The sequence below is a fragment of the Fragaria vesca genome, linkage group LG1 (assembly GCF_000184155.1).
Source record: "Fragaria vesca subsp. vesca linkage group LG1, FraVesHawaii_1.0, whole genome shotgun sequence".
Lineage (NCBI taxonomy): Eukaryota > Viridiplantae > Streptophyta > Magnoliopsida > Rosales > Rosaceae > Fragaria > Fragaria vesca.
This window is the reverse complement of record NC_020491.1, coordinates 3,235,600-3,254,385: the sequence shown is the minus strand read 5'-3', so window position 1 is coordinate 3,254,385 and position 18,786 is coordinate 3,235,600. Positions and strand designations below refer to the sequence as shown.

The following is an 18,786-nucleotide window of genomic DNA, read 5'->3' as shown; positions in this document are numbered from 1 at the left end:
TAGTAGTTCATCTTATGTCCTTGGATGAAAACCAGGAAGATATCAGTGAAATAATGGAGATGAATCTGCCAGCTGCTGCGCTCCCTCAAGAACCGAGTGACTTGTCATTTGCTCCATCTAGGGGGAAACAATATGTGCCTTGTCAACACCTGTATCAGAAAACCTGCTCATGAAGAGTATAAAGAAGTTAGGCTTGTGATGAGTTATACTATACAAGGTGCTGCCATACCATTTCAATTCGAATTTGATACCTCCAAGGTCGACAAGGACAGGAAGAATTGTTTCACTGCCCAATTCCAGCCTCCTCGCGTTTTCGAATATCATATACGTCCAGACTCTACCTTTCCGCCTCTTACCCTTGGTTGCTTTGTGCTCTAATCACCTTAACTTAATTCATCTTCTGCACTATTCTATTCTGTGTGCTACTTTAATTTGTGACCTACCTTTTATCCAGACTTGATGATTTCTCATCTATCACTTGCATTCATTTTGTTGCAGTGTAATATGCATTCTGCTTAATTTCTTCTGTACTGGCGGTTCAGACTTCTCATACTAGCGCTGTATTCATGATCGCCTCAAATGCAAATCAATAATATATCTGTATTCTGGTTCAACGTATGTTTTTCTATTGGCTATTTCATCCTTGTTTCGTTATTTGTTGGAATATTTGATCCTTCAATTCAATTATCAACTGCACATGTATATAAATGTCCCTCAGGATGGAATCTAAAGCGAAATAATTGGGCTCCAACGAAATAATTGGCCTGTTGTTTTTCATCATTTAAACAGTTAATTTTTTTTTTTTAAAGGGTACAGTTTAAATTGTTTTTCGATGATGAAATAAAGTACAAACACAATTAACAAAAAAAAAAAAAGAAAAAAAAAATAATCTCTAATACAACCTATACCGTGAAAATCAAAAATGAAAACAATAGAGACAGAAAGAGGGAGGCTTTGGTTCCGGCTTGCAATGGGTGTAGAGTGGCCAAAGTTTGCAACCGAGTCGACAAAAAATTTGTTTCTTATTAAATATGTCAAATTCAAGTGAATCGAAATAAGTAGATAGACGTCGAATGTCATTTATTAGATTGGATGATTATTCTCCTCTGTTCGAAAGCCAAAGACTAAATCATTTAAAAAAAATTATTGAAAAAAAAAATTTATTTGAAATTCAAATAGTTTGTTTTGTTTAAAATTCAAAGACTTGTTTAATCTTGTCAGTCAAAACATATTCAAATGGCTTAATCAAAACAAAATGTGAGTGATTGTGAATCCTTGGGGAACACCAAGTCACCAACAGACACAGAGACACTTAAACCGTATTTAGCATTACATGATCGCGCAAATGTCCATTACACCCTCCAGGCCGTCTACATTGTCAATATTCAAACTCCACCCGCATTCAATACGCGTGTAGACTACAACACGGTCAACACCCAAACCAAGAGAAATTATTCGGTGCGACGGCCGTGTCACGTGTCTGTACGACCGGCTGACGGTTGTGCGACACGTGTTTTTTTTTTTTTTCACAGCAGCAGTTGCGTTCTCCTCCGGCGAACCTTCTTCTGTTTTTCCTTCACCCTCGCCGGCCGAAACCATTGCCAACCACGACGCAGATCCTCCTCCGCTGCTCTCCCTCATTTCCATCCCCAAATTCCGCGACCGCCACACCCTCCGAAACCCTACCCCTCCTCTCTCCGCCTTCTTCTTCCTCTACACCTCTCCGGATCCCTCTCCTCTCCCCTCCATTCTCTCCCGGAGCTCCGACGAGCCAAGAATCTCGAGAGAAAGGAAGAAGAAGCTTCGCCGGAGGAGAACGTGTGTGCTGCTGTGAAAAAAAAAAAAAAAAAAAACACGTGTCACACGACCGTAGGCCGGTCGCACGGACACGTGGCACGGCTGTCGCACCGAAGACTCTCTCCCAAACCAAATGTCGAAGATATTTCCAAAAGCAGCATTCCTACGTCTCCCTACTACCACACTCAAATCTCCCCACATCACATAACACAAGACCTCCCTGACATAAACTCGAGACATTTAGACTATTTTCGTCATATTTTTCTGATTAATCAAATACCTCAAAATCAACAACAAATCTATTATTATGAGTCGAACTCACGACAAATAACGATGGTAGACAAAAAAGTATGATTTAAGGTTTTTTTTACGAGGATCTATATAATCGTTTATCCGTAGGTCGGGTTTACGTGTCATGATTAACATAATAAACAATACCGAATGTAGGGCTGAGCCTTCTAGCTATTACGCGGATGCGGCCGACGGGCCTGACGGTCCCACACACATGAGTCCAATAATGTCAATACTCCCCTTACTTTAGCCACCCGATGAAAAAACGGGTATGAGGTTTTACACAAAAGGTGTTGGCATTAGTGTGTGTGGTATCATTCTTTATAACCTAAAAATAACTCATTCACGTTTGCGATGTGGGATTCTCAAATGACTTATATCTAAGTCATAATTTTTCAATACTAGCTAAACCGGACACCAAACTCACGAAGTTACTAATGAATTTTGTTCTATAATACAAGTAAAATTACTAAAGACCTTCATTTATCTAGTATACCGAAATTAATAGTAACTTTATTCTGAAGTTATTATTAGTACAGAAACTGGCCTTACCCCGTAAGGCTCAGACTCCCATTGGTTGCTAGGTGCTTTGTTTTTTCAGAATCTCAATTAGGGTTTTGCAGGTATTTTAATGGGGGAGAAGGACAAAAACAAAGCTTTAAAAAAATAGAACCTTTTCCCTCTCTCTCCACCCCAAGTCATTTTCAACCAAATACGTCGAGACCATTAAACCAAACCCACACCCACCACCACCTCACTCTTTCTCTCTCAGTCTCTCTCAGTCCGTACATCTTCTTCCCTTAAAACCCTTTCAATTTCTCTCTCACATTATATATATATAAACCCAGACCCATCAATCTTCTTCACCCCCAAATCTCAACAAAGCCCAGAAAGCTCTCAGCTTTCTACCAGCTTTGTTTTTGGTCTCTCGGAGAGACTCTCCCATTTTTAAAGCTTGCATTTTGATTTTCCGGTGTGATCATGAGCCTGAGGACCATGGCTTGGGCCGAAGCGGTCACCGAGTCGACCCGGAACCAGACTCGCCGCCCTCTCAACTCCTCCTCCTACGTCCCTCCGCATCTCCGCTACTCCGGCGGCCTCGGCGGCGGCGGTTACGCCTCGTACGGCCGAGGGTTCGGTGAGCCGGCTCAGCACGGTGGTTATCGCGGAGGCGGCCGGACCGGTCCGTTTCGCGGAGGAGGTGGAGGTGGTTATCGCGGCGGCGGCCGGATTCGGGGCTGGGCGCCGCCGCCGCCGAGGCCGGCGGTGCATGACGACGTGTGCGAGAAGCTCGAGCAGGTGACAGTGAGTGAGGGCGGTGACGTCAGCAATGCGGGGATCAATTTCGATGCTTACGAGGATATTCCGGTGGAGGCGAGCGGGGAGGACGTGCCGGCGCCGGCGGGGAGTTTCGAGGAGATTGATTTGGGGGAGTGTTTGAATAACAATGTCAAGAGGTGTAGGTACGTGAAGCCGACGCCGGTGCAGCGCCACGCGATTCCGATAGCCTTGGCCGGAAGGGACCTGATGGCGTGTGCTCAGACTGGGTCCGGAAAGACGGCGGCTTTTTGCTTCCCGATCATCAGTGGAGTGTTGAATGTGTCTCAGGGGAGGTCTCAGAGTGATGATGGGTGGACTGTGTATCCGTTTGCGCTGATTTTGTCTCCGACGAGAGAGCTGGCTAGTCAGGTTTGTGTTTGTTTTTGCGGGTTTAAGGTACATTGTGGTTTTGGTCTTAACATGTTATGGTTTTGATGGTGTTGAATGCTCTTGTTGCAGATATATGAGGAAGCTAAGAAGTTTGCTTATCAGAGTGGGGTGAAGGTGGCTGTTGTTTATGGTGGGGCGCCGATGACTCAGCAGGTTTGTGTCTCGATCTGGTGATTCTATGGGGTTTGAAGTGTTACATTTCGTCACTAGGCTACGCTCTGTTTGTGGTTTGTTGCTCTGTGCTCGTTGTTGAACTTGGTATCTGCTAATCGAATTGGGTTACTGGTGGATTTTTAAATCTGTAATGTTATTTTCAAGACTTCTGTTACTTGCCATAAGGTCGACAAGGATAGATGGTGTTCATTTTGATTACCTATTCTCTGTGCTTCTCAATTACAATTCTTCGTTCGTTTGCACATTGAGTTATGATATCTACTTGTAAGATAGGCTGGTGCAGTATGACTGTATGGTGTTAATCTAGTGCACTACATTTGTCCAGTTTACTGATGCTTACATTGACTGTGCAGCTTCGTGATCTGGAGAGAGGAGTTGACATCCTAGTTGCTACTCCAGGGCGCTTGGTGGACATGATTGAAAGGTCACGAGTTTCCCTCAAGATGATCAAGTACTTGGCACTAGATGAGGCTGATAGGATGTTGGACATGGGATTTGAACCTCAAATAAGGAAGATTGTTCAACGGATGGACATGCCACCCCCAGGTGCCAGGCAAACATTACTGTTCAGTGCAACATTCCCTGATGAAATACAGGTGGGTAAATGTTGATGCTTTAAAATGTGTTTCTATATGGATTATTATATTCAATTGAAAAGCGTGTCACCTACTTGAGGAATCTATTAAGCTGAAAGTTTTGTCATTTTTGTTTGTCGTGGTACATGTTGAAATAAGCCGTTTGCATAGGGTGCATATGTTTTGGGATAACTTTGAGGGACGTATTACTTGTGTTAATAAGCATCAACACCAAATTTGCCTTTTATGAACTTTCTCAGGAAAATACCATATGTTCTCTATGTCTTTCTTATCATTTACATTTCTTGCAGAGGCTTGCTGCAGATTTCCTGAAGAACTACATATTTCTGACTGTTGGGAAAGTCGGGTCAAGCACTGATCTTATAGCACAAAAGGTTGAGTTTGTCAGGGATATGGACAAAATTCAGCATTTATGCAGTCTTCTTAAGAATCAGAGGGATAATGGAACTCATGGAAAGGTATGATTTCAACATGTTACCATTGAATTTGTAGTAGTTAGTATTGATTTGGTAATGACAGATCTGTTATGATTAAGAAAGGCACATATTTATTCTGAACTATTGCTACATATTGTTTGTGTTTCAGCTTGCTTCAACCTTGGTGTTTGTTGAAACCAAGAAAGGAGCAAATCAGTTGGAGAACTGGTTGTCCAGGAATGGATTCCCTGCAATAGCAATACATGGTGACAAAGTGCAAATGGTTAGAATCTCATATTTGAGTTATCACTGTATTTCCATCTACCATTTTATTCCTTTCCCCTACCTGCAATCATATGTTGCTTGTCAAATTTGTAGGAGAGGGAACGAGCATTGAGATTGTTCAAATGTGGCACAACTCCAATACTGGTGGCGACAGATGTTGCTTCACGAGGTTTAGATATCCCTCATGTTGCCCATGTCATCAATTTTGACTTTCCGAAGAGCATAGATGATTATGTTCACAGAATTGGTCGGACTGGACGTGCTGGTAAATCTGGTCTTGCAACTGCTTTCTTCAGTGAAAAGAACCAGCCACTTGCAAAGTCTTTAGCGGAGTTGATGAAGGAATCAAAGCAGGAGGTTCCTAACTGGCTTCATGATTATGCTAAACAATCATTGCCTTATGGTGGAGACCAGAGCCATAGGTATGGTGGTAGCAGTAACTTTGGTGGATATGACTTCCGTAGGAGTGAGAATCATTATGGTTCAGGTAGTTATGGTTATGGTGATTCTTCTGTGGGTGTGGATATGGCTGCTGCTACTTTTCATGATGCTTCGGGATCATATGCTGCTGATTCATCTGGATATGGAGAAAAATTTGGGAATTCTTATGTAGATGAGCCTGCTGCTTCCTATAATGGTCCTTCTTATAATGGGGGTGAAACAGATGCTGCTGTTACTGCTGGTTTATCGAGCTTTGGAAATTATGAGAATATTGTTGCTGGTGGGTGGGAATAGATCCGCAGGATTGTCATGTTAACAGTACATGAGGAGTGATATTTATAGATAATGGTGAAAAAAATAGTTTTGGAAGAGTGGGGGCTAACTACAAGTAGGAGGATTTCAACCTAATATCTTTTGGGAAATGGTCTAATACAAGTACTTGAAAGCATTGCTGAGCTAACTTGCCTCTTGACCTTCATAGTATCAAGAAGCTAGTTTCGTTTTGTGTTAGGATGTGATCCTTTTGTAATGAACCTAATCTCGCAGTACGTATTTTGTCAGCATGCTTTCACATTATGGTTGTTATGATCCAAAGCCTCAGGTTAATATATCAATGGAAAGTAATCAAGTTAGGATTTGTACGATCCTCTCTGATCTCTTCGTTTCCCTTCTATTCATTGTGAATCTACATGTTTATGATGATAAGTTGAAAAATGCAATAGAATGAATTGACCAAAACAATTACTGTACATGTTTGGGGGCCAATATTAAGCTCAGCAGCTGTATACAAACCTTGCTTGATGAACTAAAAGCCATTCAAAATTGCAAATTCTTGTTTTTCAGTAAGTCTTAGATTTCTTCCTGATTCTCGTTCTCAGCGAGTATCCTCTTGCATGCTTCGTAGCACATGAAGGATATCCCAGCAGCAGGAACCAGCTTCATGCAGCTTGGCCCTAACCCTTTGTACAAACCAGCGAGTCCTTCACTTTCAAATATGCTACAAAGAGCATGAAGTATGTGTTTGTATTGTCTCCCATTGACCTGCATTTGCTTCCGAGCAACCTCAAGTGGGAAAGTTGCGCTGCTTGAAAATGCAGCAGATGCTGATCCAATCAACAGCGTCATTACATTTCCGATTTCCTCCTTCTTGGAAGCCTTCTTATAAGCTTTTGAGAGTGTATCATAAGCGAAATAGTTGGAGGCAGCATATGGGATTACTCCTATTAGACTTGGTGTAAGGCCTCTGTACAGCTCTCCAGGTCCTCCCTCTATGACAATCTTGGAAAATGCATCAAAAAAGTTATTGTACACTCCTCTCTGCAATCAAATTAAATTGTCTGAGTAATGTATCAACTCTAAGAAAACAAGCTAATGAATAAAACCAGTCCCTCCTTTAAGGCTATATATTATTGAGTTTACCTGGACAGTGAATCGTGTTTTTAACAGCTCAAGAGGGTATGTACACAAGGTTGAGCTAAATCCAGCAAGGGCGCCTGCGATTGATGAAGCAGGAATAGGGACTTTCAGCTCTTCCCCTGGTCTAGTCAAGTACTTGTTCACCATATCAAACACAAATAACTGCACAAAGTAAGTATCCGTCAGCAAACATAAATTATCAAGTTTTCTCAAGTTTTTGGATCAATGATCAAGGACTAGAGTTGCGCGACTTGTAGCTCTAGTGGTTAAGAGTTCAGCAAAACCTACCTCTATACCCTTGCTTGGCGCAACGCGAATGACATTAACCAAATTGCCTCTATACAAGCCTTGCCATCCATCAGCTCCCATGATAGACTGAAATACTGCACTGGATGAGTTGCCACAGCTCCCCACCATTAAGTTGGTCCTTATGGTCTCCAATGGTGCAACTGCTGTCCTTGACACAACACCTGCTATGGCTCCACTCAGCAGCCTTCTTAGTGATGCATTAGCAATCTTGATTTTCTTTCCAAAACCATGTATTCTGTTCTTCATTTTGTTCATGGTCACAACCTCTGCTTCCTCTTCAATCTCTAGTACTTCTTCCATCACCAACTCTTGAACTCCACTGACCCGAAAACCCAAATCCGGCACAGGCACATATCTCATGTATGTGGAGCTCAGTAGTTTTGTGGTGCTGTCCATCCTAAGATTCTGTGGATTAGGTGAAATACCAAACCCCATTCCCATTGCCACTTGACCAATACTTGCAAATAAGCCACGAGAAGCGTTCTCTGGAGGACTCCACTGAATCCTAATCCCAGAACAAAACAACACAAATTCTTCACTTGCATGTTCAATCACTTGCAATCTTCCTCTATCCATCATGAACCAGTTTTTGTTTATTTGATACTGCCAAGATGAAATTTCAAGCAGAAGAAGAGTTGCTTGGCTTAGAGGGTAGGCAAAAGGATTTATCTTTTCTGAAACAAGAGAACATAAATCCAACTACTATGGTGATCTGTGATACAAAGAGAGAGATTTTTGCATGGCCATGATGAAAGTATCTAAAAGGCAACGTCTGTGGTATATGAGAAAGAGCTCCGTGAACTACAAATATATTCTGATAATCTGATTACATTTTCCAAAACTGGGAATAAATTGCAAAATGGGGTTTATTTTGAATTTTTGTGGTACGTGGTTGGTCTAGTTTATCACTTTATTGTGTTTTACAATGCTTTACTTGGATTTTCCATTGTCAAGACGAAGTAATGCTTCTTGGCACTTTGAAAGCCACGAGGTTTAGATCAAACTAGTTGGCTGTCAAGCCTTGAGAGATTTTGGTGGTTGAGATTTGTTTTGCGGCATAAGTGGGAATGGATAAACGTTTTGAAAATCTCCAAGGAGAATAAACTACAGGCGCGATGTTTTACATACACTTACAAATCATATCTCCAAGAAAAATAAAAACATAGGTAAAATAGCACCAGCTATACAAAAGGTCAAAATCAATCACGTCGGTATAGTTGGCTGCTTGAGACATAAAGATAGCAAGAGAGTAGAAATGCTTTCCTCTGAATAACAAAAGTCTTGCACAATAAACTTTGATACACAGCAATAATTAAACTAGTCGAATCTCCTTCAAAACTTCCACATTGTATCACTGTCATGAGTAAGAATTTCATTTTCTGCCTTTGTTCGAAGATCCCTTGTTAAATGGCTTTTTAGATCCCTTGTCAAATGACTTTGAAGAGCCCTTGTAAAATGGCTTCTTTGTAAGGTTTTTCCTTGCTTTCAACTGGCCAGGGGTTCCTGAAGACTTCTCCGGTCTGTTGTTTCTCTTCTTATCTTTCTTCACATTATACATGTTAACAGCCTGTGTCACACAGAATTTCACTCATAAGTATATAATTTAACTCACTCATTCCCTGGAACCCATTGCCAGCAAAAGAGAAGCAAACCTTGTTAACATTGAGCATCTCATGGGAGTTCTTAGAAATTAGCTTGTTCAGAATTTTATCAGTTTGCTCCTGCTCTTGCGTGTGTATTCCTTTTCCTCCTATAACTGGTAAAAACTGAAAGTAGAAACAGAAGGAAAAAAAGGATTAAACAGTTGATCACTTTATCGTGACGAGCACCCCACAAGTAAATGCTAGGAGGAGATCAAAAGGCATACCTTGCGATACTTTCCTTTATGTTTACCAGGTTTTTCACCTGGCAATTTTTTGTCAAATTTTCCACCACTGGCTGTTGCAGTTGCTGCAATTCCAGCTACACTCCCAAGTTCATCTTTAGTAACCTTTTGGGGTGCAGCCTGGGTTCCTGTTATAGGCAACCTTGTCGCAGCTAGTTGAACATGACTGCAGAAAGAGTTTAATTATGATCTTATATGCAAATGATCTCTCATATTAAGATCACTGAAACTTGGCTAATGTGTGAACTTCCATTAAGGCTACCTAATTGAGTTTCTAGACTTCATATAATAAATTTAGTTGTACTTACAAATTCTCAATGTGGATGTCCATATAGCCAAGTGATTTACTATGTGGGCTTATGATGAACTATCTATAATTTGAACACCATAGAAAAGTGAAAGGGGAATACCTTGGCAAAGCACCAACTTTTGCAGCTTGCTTCAAGTTCTGCAACCTATTTTTGTCTTGCTTTTCAACACGATTCTTTTTAGCTTCTCGTCTTTTAGCAAAAGGATCCTCCCCTGGCACTGCAAAGACAAGTGGCAACCATGAGAAAGAAGATCAATTCTATGACAAAACATAGATTTATAAGATCTATAACAAGTCGGTCAAAGAAACTTTTATAATGTGCTATCTTCAGTATCAAAATAAACAAAGTAGTAAATGACTCATTCCATAGCAACAAGATCTGAAGTAATTACCATCAGTCATCTTTGCCTCAATGATAGGTACATCATCCTCATCATTTGCACGATCATATCCATAACGACGTTTCCAAGTTTCACTGGGCTCATCATACGCAATCTTGTCTTTCTTACGGTTCTTGATACCTGCAAGAAATTAAAATCACAATCCAGTTCAAAATCGTAAACTAGACTAGATGGATGTGTGTGTGTGTGTGTGTGAGAGAGAGAGAGAGAGAGAGAGAGAGAGAGAGAGAGAGACTAAAGGACACAAAACAGACTCCTTTCATAAAACTGCAATGACTGACCTTTCTTTTGGGCAAACACTTCCCATTTTGTAGGAGGTTTAGGCTTTGGAATCTGTAGACAATAAAGGAAAATGTGATTGTTTAAGCTAAAATAAAACAATAGTAAGTCGTAAGTTGTTACTCAAAGCAACCGGGCACAGTTTATAATAAATAGATCTACATGCTTATCAGGGAAATCTGAACTAATATCACTATCACAGGCCAACATTCGACTCAACCAAGTAGGACAGAGAACCATATTTTGCCATTAAATGAAACGTAGCATTGCTTACCATGAACCAACATTCCACTTATTTCCTAGTTAAAGAATACGAAGCATTATGCAATATCCAATGTTCAACAGTAAACCCATTACTTTATCCTCTTGTAACAACAAGCAAGGTGTTTTCATGCCAGGTATAATAGAACGGTTACCAGCTACAAAATCCATATCTCCATACTGTATAGACAAAGAAGACTTGGAGCTTTACAACCTATAAGGGATCGATCACTTACATGCTTCTCTCTGGGCAGTCTAGTTGTTGGAGCAGGCAACTTCACAAGGGTACCCTCAATGTCTTCAGTTGAAGGCAAATTGAATAGATTATTCGCAATAGCTTGAACTAACTCCGTTCCTTTTGCAATACATTCCTTCACTAAATCCTCCCTAAAATTCAATAAAAGCAACAAAATTACTCACCGAACAAAACCATCTCACATCAAATCAAACAACCAAACTCTTATACACATTTTCAATACGGCACAACCAAACATGCTAGCCTATGAGCATAGTATCAATTTCAATATCAAACTCCTACCCAAAACCAATACCCCAAAATCCAAACAATCCATATACATAAAAATTCTAACTTTAACAAAAATTAAGGCAAAATGGAAAAACCCAGTTCCACAGTTGTAGATTAAGCTTGAAAGACATCAACTTTGAGTTCAATAACCATTTTTATATAATTTTTATACAACACTAAAACAAAAACAATAAAAACTCGAAAAAAATCAAACAAACCTGGAAGAAGGGTTGGAAGGAAATTGGTGATGAAGGTCAACAGCCATGAGATTACCCAAGTCGATCTGAAACGCCGTCGTTTCGGTCTCCATCTCTACAAACTCTGTTTTGGTTTAGCAGCTCAGAACTTGAAAGCTGCAGAAGAAAAGAGAGCAAAACAGAGGCTTTCCAAGGGTTTATGTAACTCCAACCGAACGGCGCCGTTTGGTTGCCCTATATCTTATTGGGCTTAAGATTATAAAAAGACCATTGGGCTTACAAACTCTGCCGCCGGCCCAAGACGCGTCAAAAGCTTTTGGTTTAACAACCGACGTCTACATTTCAACGGAAACCAATTTGGGAATTTTGGGGGAAACCAAAATCCCTAGACTCCATGAAATCACAGTGACTCGATCACAATCTCCAGAAACCGATCACGACCCAGAAGACCCTTCTTCAGATCCATCTCACCCGTAAGTTCAATTTCCTCTATTTTCGTTTCGATTTTTTTTTCTTCTGTGCCCTAGTTTCTGTGGATTTGGGATTTGATTTGGGGTTTGGTCTTCTCAGAAATCTGAGATGGACGGCAACAAAGACGACGCTTTGAAATGCTTCAGAATCGGGAAGGAAGCTTTGGACGGCGGAGATCGCACACGCGCCTTGAAATTCTTAGCCAAAGCTCGCCGGCTCGATCCGTCCCTACCGATCGACGATCTGTTATCGTCGGTGGAGAAAGACTCCGATCCTCCGCCGCCTGATGGCGCCAAAACCGCCGACGCGCCGGCCGGGTCGGGTCTGGGTATGCCTCCGCTCCGTCAAAGGAAAGCTACCGGGTCGGGGTCCGGGTCCGGGTCCGGGTTGTCGGCGAGTGGGTACACGGCGGAGCAGGTGACGATTGTGAAAGAATTGAAGAAGAAGAAGGATTACTATGAGATTTTGGGAGTGGAGAGGAGTTGTAGTGTGGAAGATGTTCGAAAAGCTTATAGGAAGCTATCTTTGAAGGTTCATCCGGATAAGAACAAGGCCCCCGGTGCCGAGGAGGCTTTTAAATCGGTTTCGAAGGCGTTTCAGTGTCTGAGCAATGCGGAGAATAGGAAGAAGTATGATGTTTCGGGGTCGGATGAGCCGGTTTACGAGAGGAGGCGTGCTCCTAGGCACGGCGGAGGGAATGGGTTTTTCTATGAGGGAGGTGATGTTGATGCGGATGAGATTTTTAGGAACTTCTTTTTCGGGGGAGGAATGGCTCCGGCAACTACACAGTTCCGGGGGTTCAGTTTCGGGCAAGGAATGGGGGCAGCGAGGCCTGCTGAGTATGGCTCTGGTGGGTTCAATGCTAGGACTCTAATTCAGTTGCTGCCTGTGTTGCTTATTTTGCTTCTCAACTTCATGCCGTCTTCAGAGCCTGTTTACTCATTGTCGAGGAATCATCCTTATGAGTACCGGTTTACTACGGAAAGGGGTGTGAATTTTTATGTCAAGTCAACCAAGTTTGAGCAAGATTACCCGTCAGGTAGCTTAGACCGTGCTAGGCTTGATCAGCAGGTTGAGAGAGATTATTTCAGTGTTCTGTCGCAGAACTGTCGGCTAGAATTGCAGCGTCGCCAGTGGGGATTTGTACGTGAAACACCACATTGTGACATGTTGAAGCAGTTTGAGGCGGCAACTTGATGTCTTGAACTGAAGGTCCAATTTCTGCTGCTATCTTTTGCTTGAGATGATACAGATTTCTATCTAGTCTAGATGAAATGTGCAATAAATGATTCTCTGCTATTTTACTCTTGACACTATATGCTTGAACACCCAGTGTTCTATGAGTTCTGTTTATTACAAATGCTGCTATTGATGGTAATATGCAGAACTGGTGTTCTATATGTGATCAACTATCAATATATACATGTTAATAAAATGGCTCTTGCTGGATTTCATAAAAGAATTTCCATTTGGTAAATAAAGCATATAACTTGATAGATGTTTCGTTATATGAAAATGTCAAAGCATCAATTTTGGAGAATATATTACTTTGAAGAGAAGCAGCTATGTTCCATTCTTTCGTGGAGTTCTGGTGAACTATAGTATTTTGGAGTCATTGCATTTTTCGCTGTTGGACAATGTATTGCTGCATTTGACAACTTTCTGTTTACTACTCTGTTTGCTACTTTGACGGCTCTTTTAGTTTACTTAAAAACTTGGAAATGACAGCTTTAAGTGTGACCTGTGTGAATATTTAGTATTGGATAGAGATTTGCTTTTGGCCTTTTGCTGATTGGAAGCGATTCAGGATCAGACGATTCCACTTCAAGAGATAAATTGATCGATAAAAGAGAATGGATACTTATAAACACGTATTCTAAATACTAATAGAGTAGAGCTAATTTAAAATCTACTAACGTGAGGATAATGTTCCTCCAAATCAGTCCAGACTATTCAACTCTCGAGTTTCCTTTTAAATTCAACAGTTGTGGATCTGAAAATATCACACTGTTTAGTCATCTGAATTTGGGTGTTCCTTTCTTGCAGATTGCTCACTGAGTGCCAATCTCTCCGTCTATCCTTGTTGCATAATGCATAAGCCGAAGAGATGAAGGATAGTAGCTGCAAATTTGTGTGTTTTACATCGTACATCTGGACAGCATCTGCAGCCTCCACAAGTTTTCTGTTCTTTAGTCAGATATAAGCATAATGACACCATGACACCATAAAATTGTCTGAGATTCAACTTATCATCAGCTAGTATGAAAGCTTTGCAATTGTTAATGTTGCATATATATCTTGTTCAATACATACTCTTCCATATATGCATGTGGATCTAGGTATTTTTGTTCCGGTAATCACATTCAATCCTTTGATGTATGTTATAACAATTTTAGAATAACTAAATGAAAGATTGATCTGTATCTATTTCAATTCAATAAAAAAAGAGTATTTCAGCCATGTATAAGTCCTCGATCATACGTATTGATAGCATTACTTAATGCTAGTATGATCCTTGTAACATAACTTGGACGGAAGGTGATGAATTTTTTTTTTCTTTTTTCTTTGAATAAGATGGTGATCAATATTTAAGTTTGAGGGATTTGAAAAACTTATCTTCATGTTTGGTTTCCATATTTCTGTTCATGAAAGAGTCATTACCAACGTGAAGCCAACTTCGTCACGGAACTCCGAGCTGACTTTGCTCATTCTCACCCTGAGTGAGTAACGTTCTATCTGGACCGGCTGGGAGAGTGAGTTTTGTTACGTGATGTCCGTTGTTTTCTAATTCGGAAAAAGAAAAAAGAAAAAGAAACTGAGAGCCTTCCTCGCATGTCTGTCTTCAACTTATGTCGGAAATGAAAAACTAGAACAGACTAGATGCTTGTTGTTCTTTGGGTTCTCCATGTCCGCTGCCACGTCATCTTACTGGTGCTACAGATGTAGCAGCTTCGTTACGGTTTCGGCCGCCGCCGGCGACTCGCCAGCGGTGTGTCCAGACTGCGGCCAACAACGGTGGAGTTCAGCGATTGTGGAGTATGACGGTGGCGGTGGGGGTGACCGACCGCAGAACAATATAAACAGAATGGAACGATCGGCGGTGGTGTCATTGACGACGATCGAGGTCAACGATCAGCGACCGGCGGTGGAATCATTGCCGACGATGGAGGTATGCGCCGTGTGCATAGAAGCAATGGAATTGGGAGATGAAATTAGAGAGACACCTTGCAAGCACACATACCACTCCCGTTGCATCCGGCAGTGGCTTGCGCACCATAGTTCGTGTCCAATATGCCGGCACCAGCTGCGGAGGGACTCTCCGGCGGTGGGGAGGTTAGCCGACGGCGGTGGGGAGCATCCGGTTGTTCACACTGAGATGCACGGCGGGAGAAGAAGACGCAGAGGTGGAGTGAGGCGGTTTGTTAGAGGCTTGTTGTCTTGTTACAACTGTACTCTTAACAGTCTTGGGGCTGTGCAATGGTAACAGCTTTAGCTTTTGGTGTTGTTTTTGGATTCAATTGCTGTGAATATTGAGGGAAAGAATGAATTCAAATTTGTCAAAGGTTTCGAGCACATGAATTTGTCTAAGTCACAAGGCACATTGTTTGAGCTTGATTTAGACCATGTTTCAATCTTAATAATCCCAGTGACTCATCTAGTTATCTGAACTATTCAAATTTGGGCTTGTTACAAAGAAAGCAAAACTTGATGATGGGCTTTGTGGTGATTAAGCTTTATGAACTGAACTTATCTATGTTCTAGTATGAGGCTGAAGTAAACATGCCAAGACTTGAATAAAACCAAAGTAGGTCGGGGAATTATCTTGGCAAGACCATGGGCGATTTTGCGGGCGAGGGGCCGGCGTCGGCGCCGGTGGAAGGTAACGTTTGCTCTCAATGTCATACATTACTCGATTGTTAACTAATAGCCTTACTTGTATTCGAGATTTTCGTCGAAGCTCGCAAAATTTTGGTCTGGTTTGGGATGAAGGAGCAAACACAATGGTGAGTTTGTTGTTTATAGTGGTGACTGTGAGTGTTTTGTAGTAATGAGTATTGCCTACATTGCCTGCAAGACTCCTCCAAATTAAGGATGAGAGCAGTAGAGTATAGCTGTTATCATCAACCAAATCGGAGGCGGTCTGTGGTATGGCTAGCTATTAGGACCTCAAAAGCTGCAAAGACTCGATCTTGGGAGATCAAGGTGATACATTTTGATGAAACTCAGTTTACCCAAATGTTGCATTTCATTGATTTTCAATTTTTCATTGCTCATGAACATTACGGACTACGCCGTAAACCTGCCCTTGGTCTATAAAAACAAAAAAGCTTGAGCAACCGGGTCTTCATCATCGGGTCGGGTTTGATACCTACAATACTGTCGAACCGAGTGTCATTCCCGCTTGTTAGAGTCTGCTTGCAAATCCCTGCAGAACCATTACGTCAAAATCAGACGGGTATTCTTGCTGTGAACTAAACATTTTGAGTAGATCAGCCTTGCTCGCTGCAATGCTTATATGGTGCTGAAATAAATATATAAAATATATATTTTAGAATCTGACTGACGTCATTACCTTCATGGTTTTCTTGCAGGACATGAGACAGTTAGCAGGCAAATGAAACGGGATCGGCTGCTGCAATACCAATCACTGTAAGGCAGCTTGAAGCTATAGTGAGGTTGAGTGAGTCGCTTGCAAAAATGAACCGTAAGTGTGATACTGTTTGGTTGTAAAAACTTAGAGTTGTAATGCTATGAACAGGAGAACGGGTACTAATTATCTGCTGCATTATGAATTCAGATCCCGTGTTGCTACTGAGGAGAATGTGACTGAAGCAGTAAGACTCTTTACTGTATCCACAATGGACGCAGCACGGTCTGGAATTTATCAACAAGTCAATATTAGTCCCGAGATGGCAAATGACGTTAAGGTAATTTGAACCTGTTTGACAGTCACCTAGAGAAAATAGCAACCAAACCAAACAAGAATGGGAATGAATGAGTCTATTGTGAGCAGGGATGGAACCAGGATTTCAAATTAAGATGGGTTAAAAAAAAATTTGAACAAAATTATATATATTTTTATTACAAATTTTTTTTTAAGGAAAAAGGCCGATCTTGTTGCAAAATTGTTATAAATATATAATAAATTCGCTTATAATTAATTCATAGAACAAGTAGATTTTATTCCTATGGAAGAATGTTGATCATGGTCTCTAGAAAGTGAGTTAATTAAGTCTAACTACTATAAAATGAGTTAACGTTGCATAGAAAAAGAGAAAATATAGTGTTTAACTTGCTTGAGATGCTTTCAGAAAAATGATCCATGAGATTTATCGTTTTAATGGAATTTTAGTTTTAGTTTCTTTACTTTCTTATGCTACAGTTATGATTGGTTGTTGGACTTCTTATTTTTTAACTGGGCTAACTTTAATTTTTTCTCTAATCCATGATAATTATGCATGTCTAATTTGAATAAAGAAAAAAACTCTATGGGTTGTAGCACAGAGAGCGATGCACTAAGATCCGTCCCTGATTGTGAGTATCCGTTTGAAAACCAATAATACACGTCTGACTTGAATTTCCATTACAGTTTTATATTCTGCTATCATATTGGATTTATCTACCTGCAAATCGTATGCTTTTGTATGATTCATGATTGGATCTTGTCATTGATATAATGTATGAACTGTGGCAGGCAGAGGCGGAACTGTGTTTGGGTCTGGGAGGGTTCAGACCCCTGCCAGCTTTTGCGTACCTCCTTCATTAGCTAACTAAATCACTTTAACAATTACAATTATACTATATTTGAACCCCTGTTAGATAACATTTGGGAGATTCTTTTTCTTTTGATATGATATTTTGGACACTCTTTCTCTTTTAATTTGGTATTGGAACGAATAAATTTATTTAATCTTAACTTTGGTGCTTGATTGATATTCAAACATTGAATTTTGATCTATAAAAAGCTAAAAAAACATTACTTTATGTTAATAATTTGTTCATTTTACATTTCATTTTGATGTTTAAGATGACAAAAAATAATTTTTATATTTGGACCTCTCGTAACTCTTAATCCTGACTCCGTCTCTAATGGCAGGTGAGAAGAGCTCTTATAATGCATGCACCAGAGAGATGAAGTCGAATACAAAGGGAGAAAGACGCCTGATTCTACGTAAATCATAGTGTCTTTGTAATCGTTTTCGAAAACAGTGACATTTCTCAATGCTTATTTTTTTCGCCTTCAGTTGGCTCTGCTTCAACTTCATCTCCCTCCTCTCTTCTCCTTTCCTCTTCTCTCGGCCTCAGTCTCCTCCTCGTCTTCACTGATGCAGAGTCCCAAGACTCGAATCTCTGCGTCGAAGTTTTCGATGTGGTCGGAATCGACGACCTTCTTCATCCTTACTCTCCCAAAGCCAAGCTCCTATGGCGCACCGCCGAGGCTGCCGTGATGCTGCTCCGATTGTTAGAAGAAGGTTAGTACTTAGCACACGCTACGTAGCACGTATCGGATACGAGTATCCAAATCCGGATATAGGTATCATTCGCGTAGATATCCAAATTCTTTTTTTTTTAAAGAAAAATAATTTATCTGGGCTTGGCAGAAAGGGATGGGCTTAGGCGGTTCAGGTGTGGTGGGTCTTAACAGTTCAGGAGGCCCACCATTTAAAAAAAGCGTAAAAAAGAAAAATCAGAAAAGAAAAACAATTTCTCCGACCTAGGCGGAGACATGATATGGCTAGGCGGTCCACGTGACGTGGGCCCTAGCGGGCGGTGAGGCCCACCATTTAAAAAGGAAACTGAGAGCCTCCCCAGCATTTCTCTCGGGATTCAGAAACCAACAATCTTTGCAACTAGTTAGAAGATACTCGCTAGTTTACTAAGAGTGTTGTTGTTTGGATTCCATGTCCGCTACCACGTCATCTTACTGGTGCTACAGATGTAGCAGCTTCGTTACGGTTTCTGCCGGCGGCGGTGACTCGCCACTGGCGTGTCCGGACTGCGGCCAACAACGGTGGAGTTC

General features: G+C 41.1%; 5 protein-coding genes across 6 annotated transcripts; 3 read left to right on the top strand and 2 right to left on the bottom strand.

Moving 5' to 3' along the window:
- The first annotated feature begins 3,084 nt into the window (after positions 1-3,084).
- Positions 3,085-6,268, top strand: LOC101300185 (DEAD-box ATP-dependent RNA helicase 37-like). The gene is made up of 6 exons (XM_004288763.1): positions 3,085-3,777; positions 3,868-3,951; positions 4,326-4,568; positions 4,859-5,026; positions 5,154-5,267; positions 5,363-6,268. Exons 1-6 carry the CDS (start codon positions 3,085-3,087, stop codon positions 6,002-6,004), a joined length of 1,944 nt encoding a protein of 647 aa, XP_004288811.1. The 3' UTR covers positions 6,005-6,268.
- A 291-nt stretch (positions 6,269-6,559) lies between these two features.
- On the bottom strand, positions 6,560-8,011 carry LOC101299902 (adenine nucleotide transporter BT1, chloroplastic/mitochondrial-like). Its single transcript, XM_004288762.1, has 3 exons — positions 7,415-8,011; positions 7,130-7,288; positions 6,560-7,027 (listed from the first exon to the last, which is right to left on the bottom strand). Exons 1-3 carry the CDS (start codon positions 8,009-8,011, stop codon positions 6,560-6,562), a joined length of 1,224 nt encoding a protein of 407 aa, XP_004288810.1.
- Positions 8,012-8,517: 506 nt separating this feature from the next.
- Positions 8,518-11,467, bottom strand: LOC101302862 (ribosome biogenesis regulatory protein homolog). Its single transcript, XM_004287294.1, has 8 exons — positions 11,316-11,467; positions 10,808-10,958; positions 10,313-10,364; positions 10,023-10,151; positions 9,731-9,848; positions 9,303-9,486; positions 9,088-9,201; positions 8,518-9,002 (listed from the first exon to the last, which is right to left on the bottom strand). Exons 1-8 carry the CDS (start codon positions 11,405-11,407, stop codon positions 8,808-8,810), a joined length of 1,035 nt encoding a protein of 344 aa, XP_004287342.1. The 5' UTR covers positions 11,408-11,467; the 3' UTR covers positions 8,518-8,807.
- A 174-nt stretch (positions 11,468-11,641) lies between these two features.
- LOC101302387 (chaperone protein dnaJ 49-like) lies at positions 11,642-14,228 on the top strand. 2 transcript variants are annotated; one of them, XM_004287293.1, is made up of 2 exons: positions 11,642-11,767; positions 11,865-13,162. In XM_004287293.1, the coding sequence occupies exon 2, from the start codon at positions 11,874-11,876 to the stop codon at positions 12,960-12,962; it is 1,089 nt and encodes a 362-aa protein (XP_004287341.1). In that variant the 5' UTR covers positions 11,642-11,767; positions 11,865-11,873; the 3' UTR covers positions 12,963-13,162. The 2 variants fall into 2 exon arrangements, with proteins under 2 accessions (XP_004287341.1, XP_004287340.1); XM_004287292.1 differs by adding an exon at positions 13,812-14,228 and having other exon boundaries at positions 11,687-12,977.
- A 442-nt stretch (positions 14,229-14,670) lies between these two features.
- Positions 14,671-15,249, top strand: LOC101299617. Its single transcript, XM_004288761.1, has one exon. It carries the CDS (start codon positions 14,671-14,673, stop codon positions 15,247-15,249), a length of 579 nt encoding a protein of 192 aa, XP_004288809.1.
- The last annotated feature ends 3,537 nt before the right edge of the window (positions 15,250-18,786 follow it).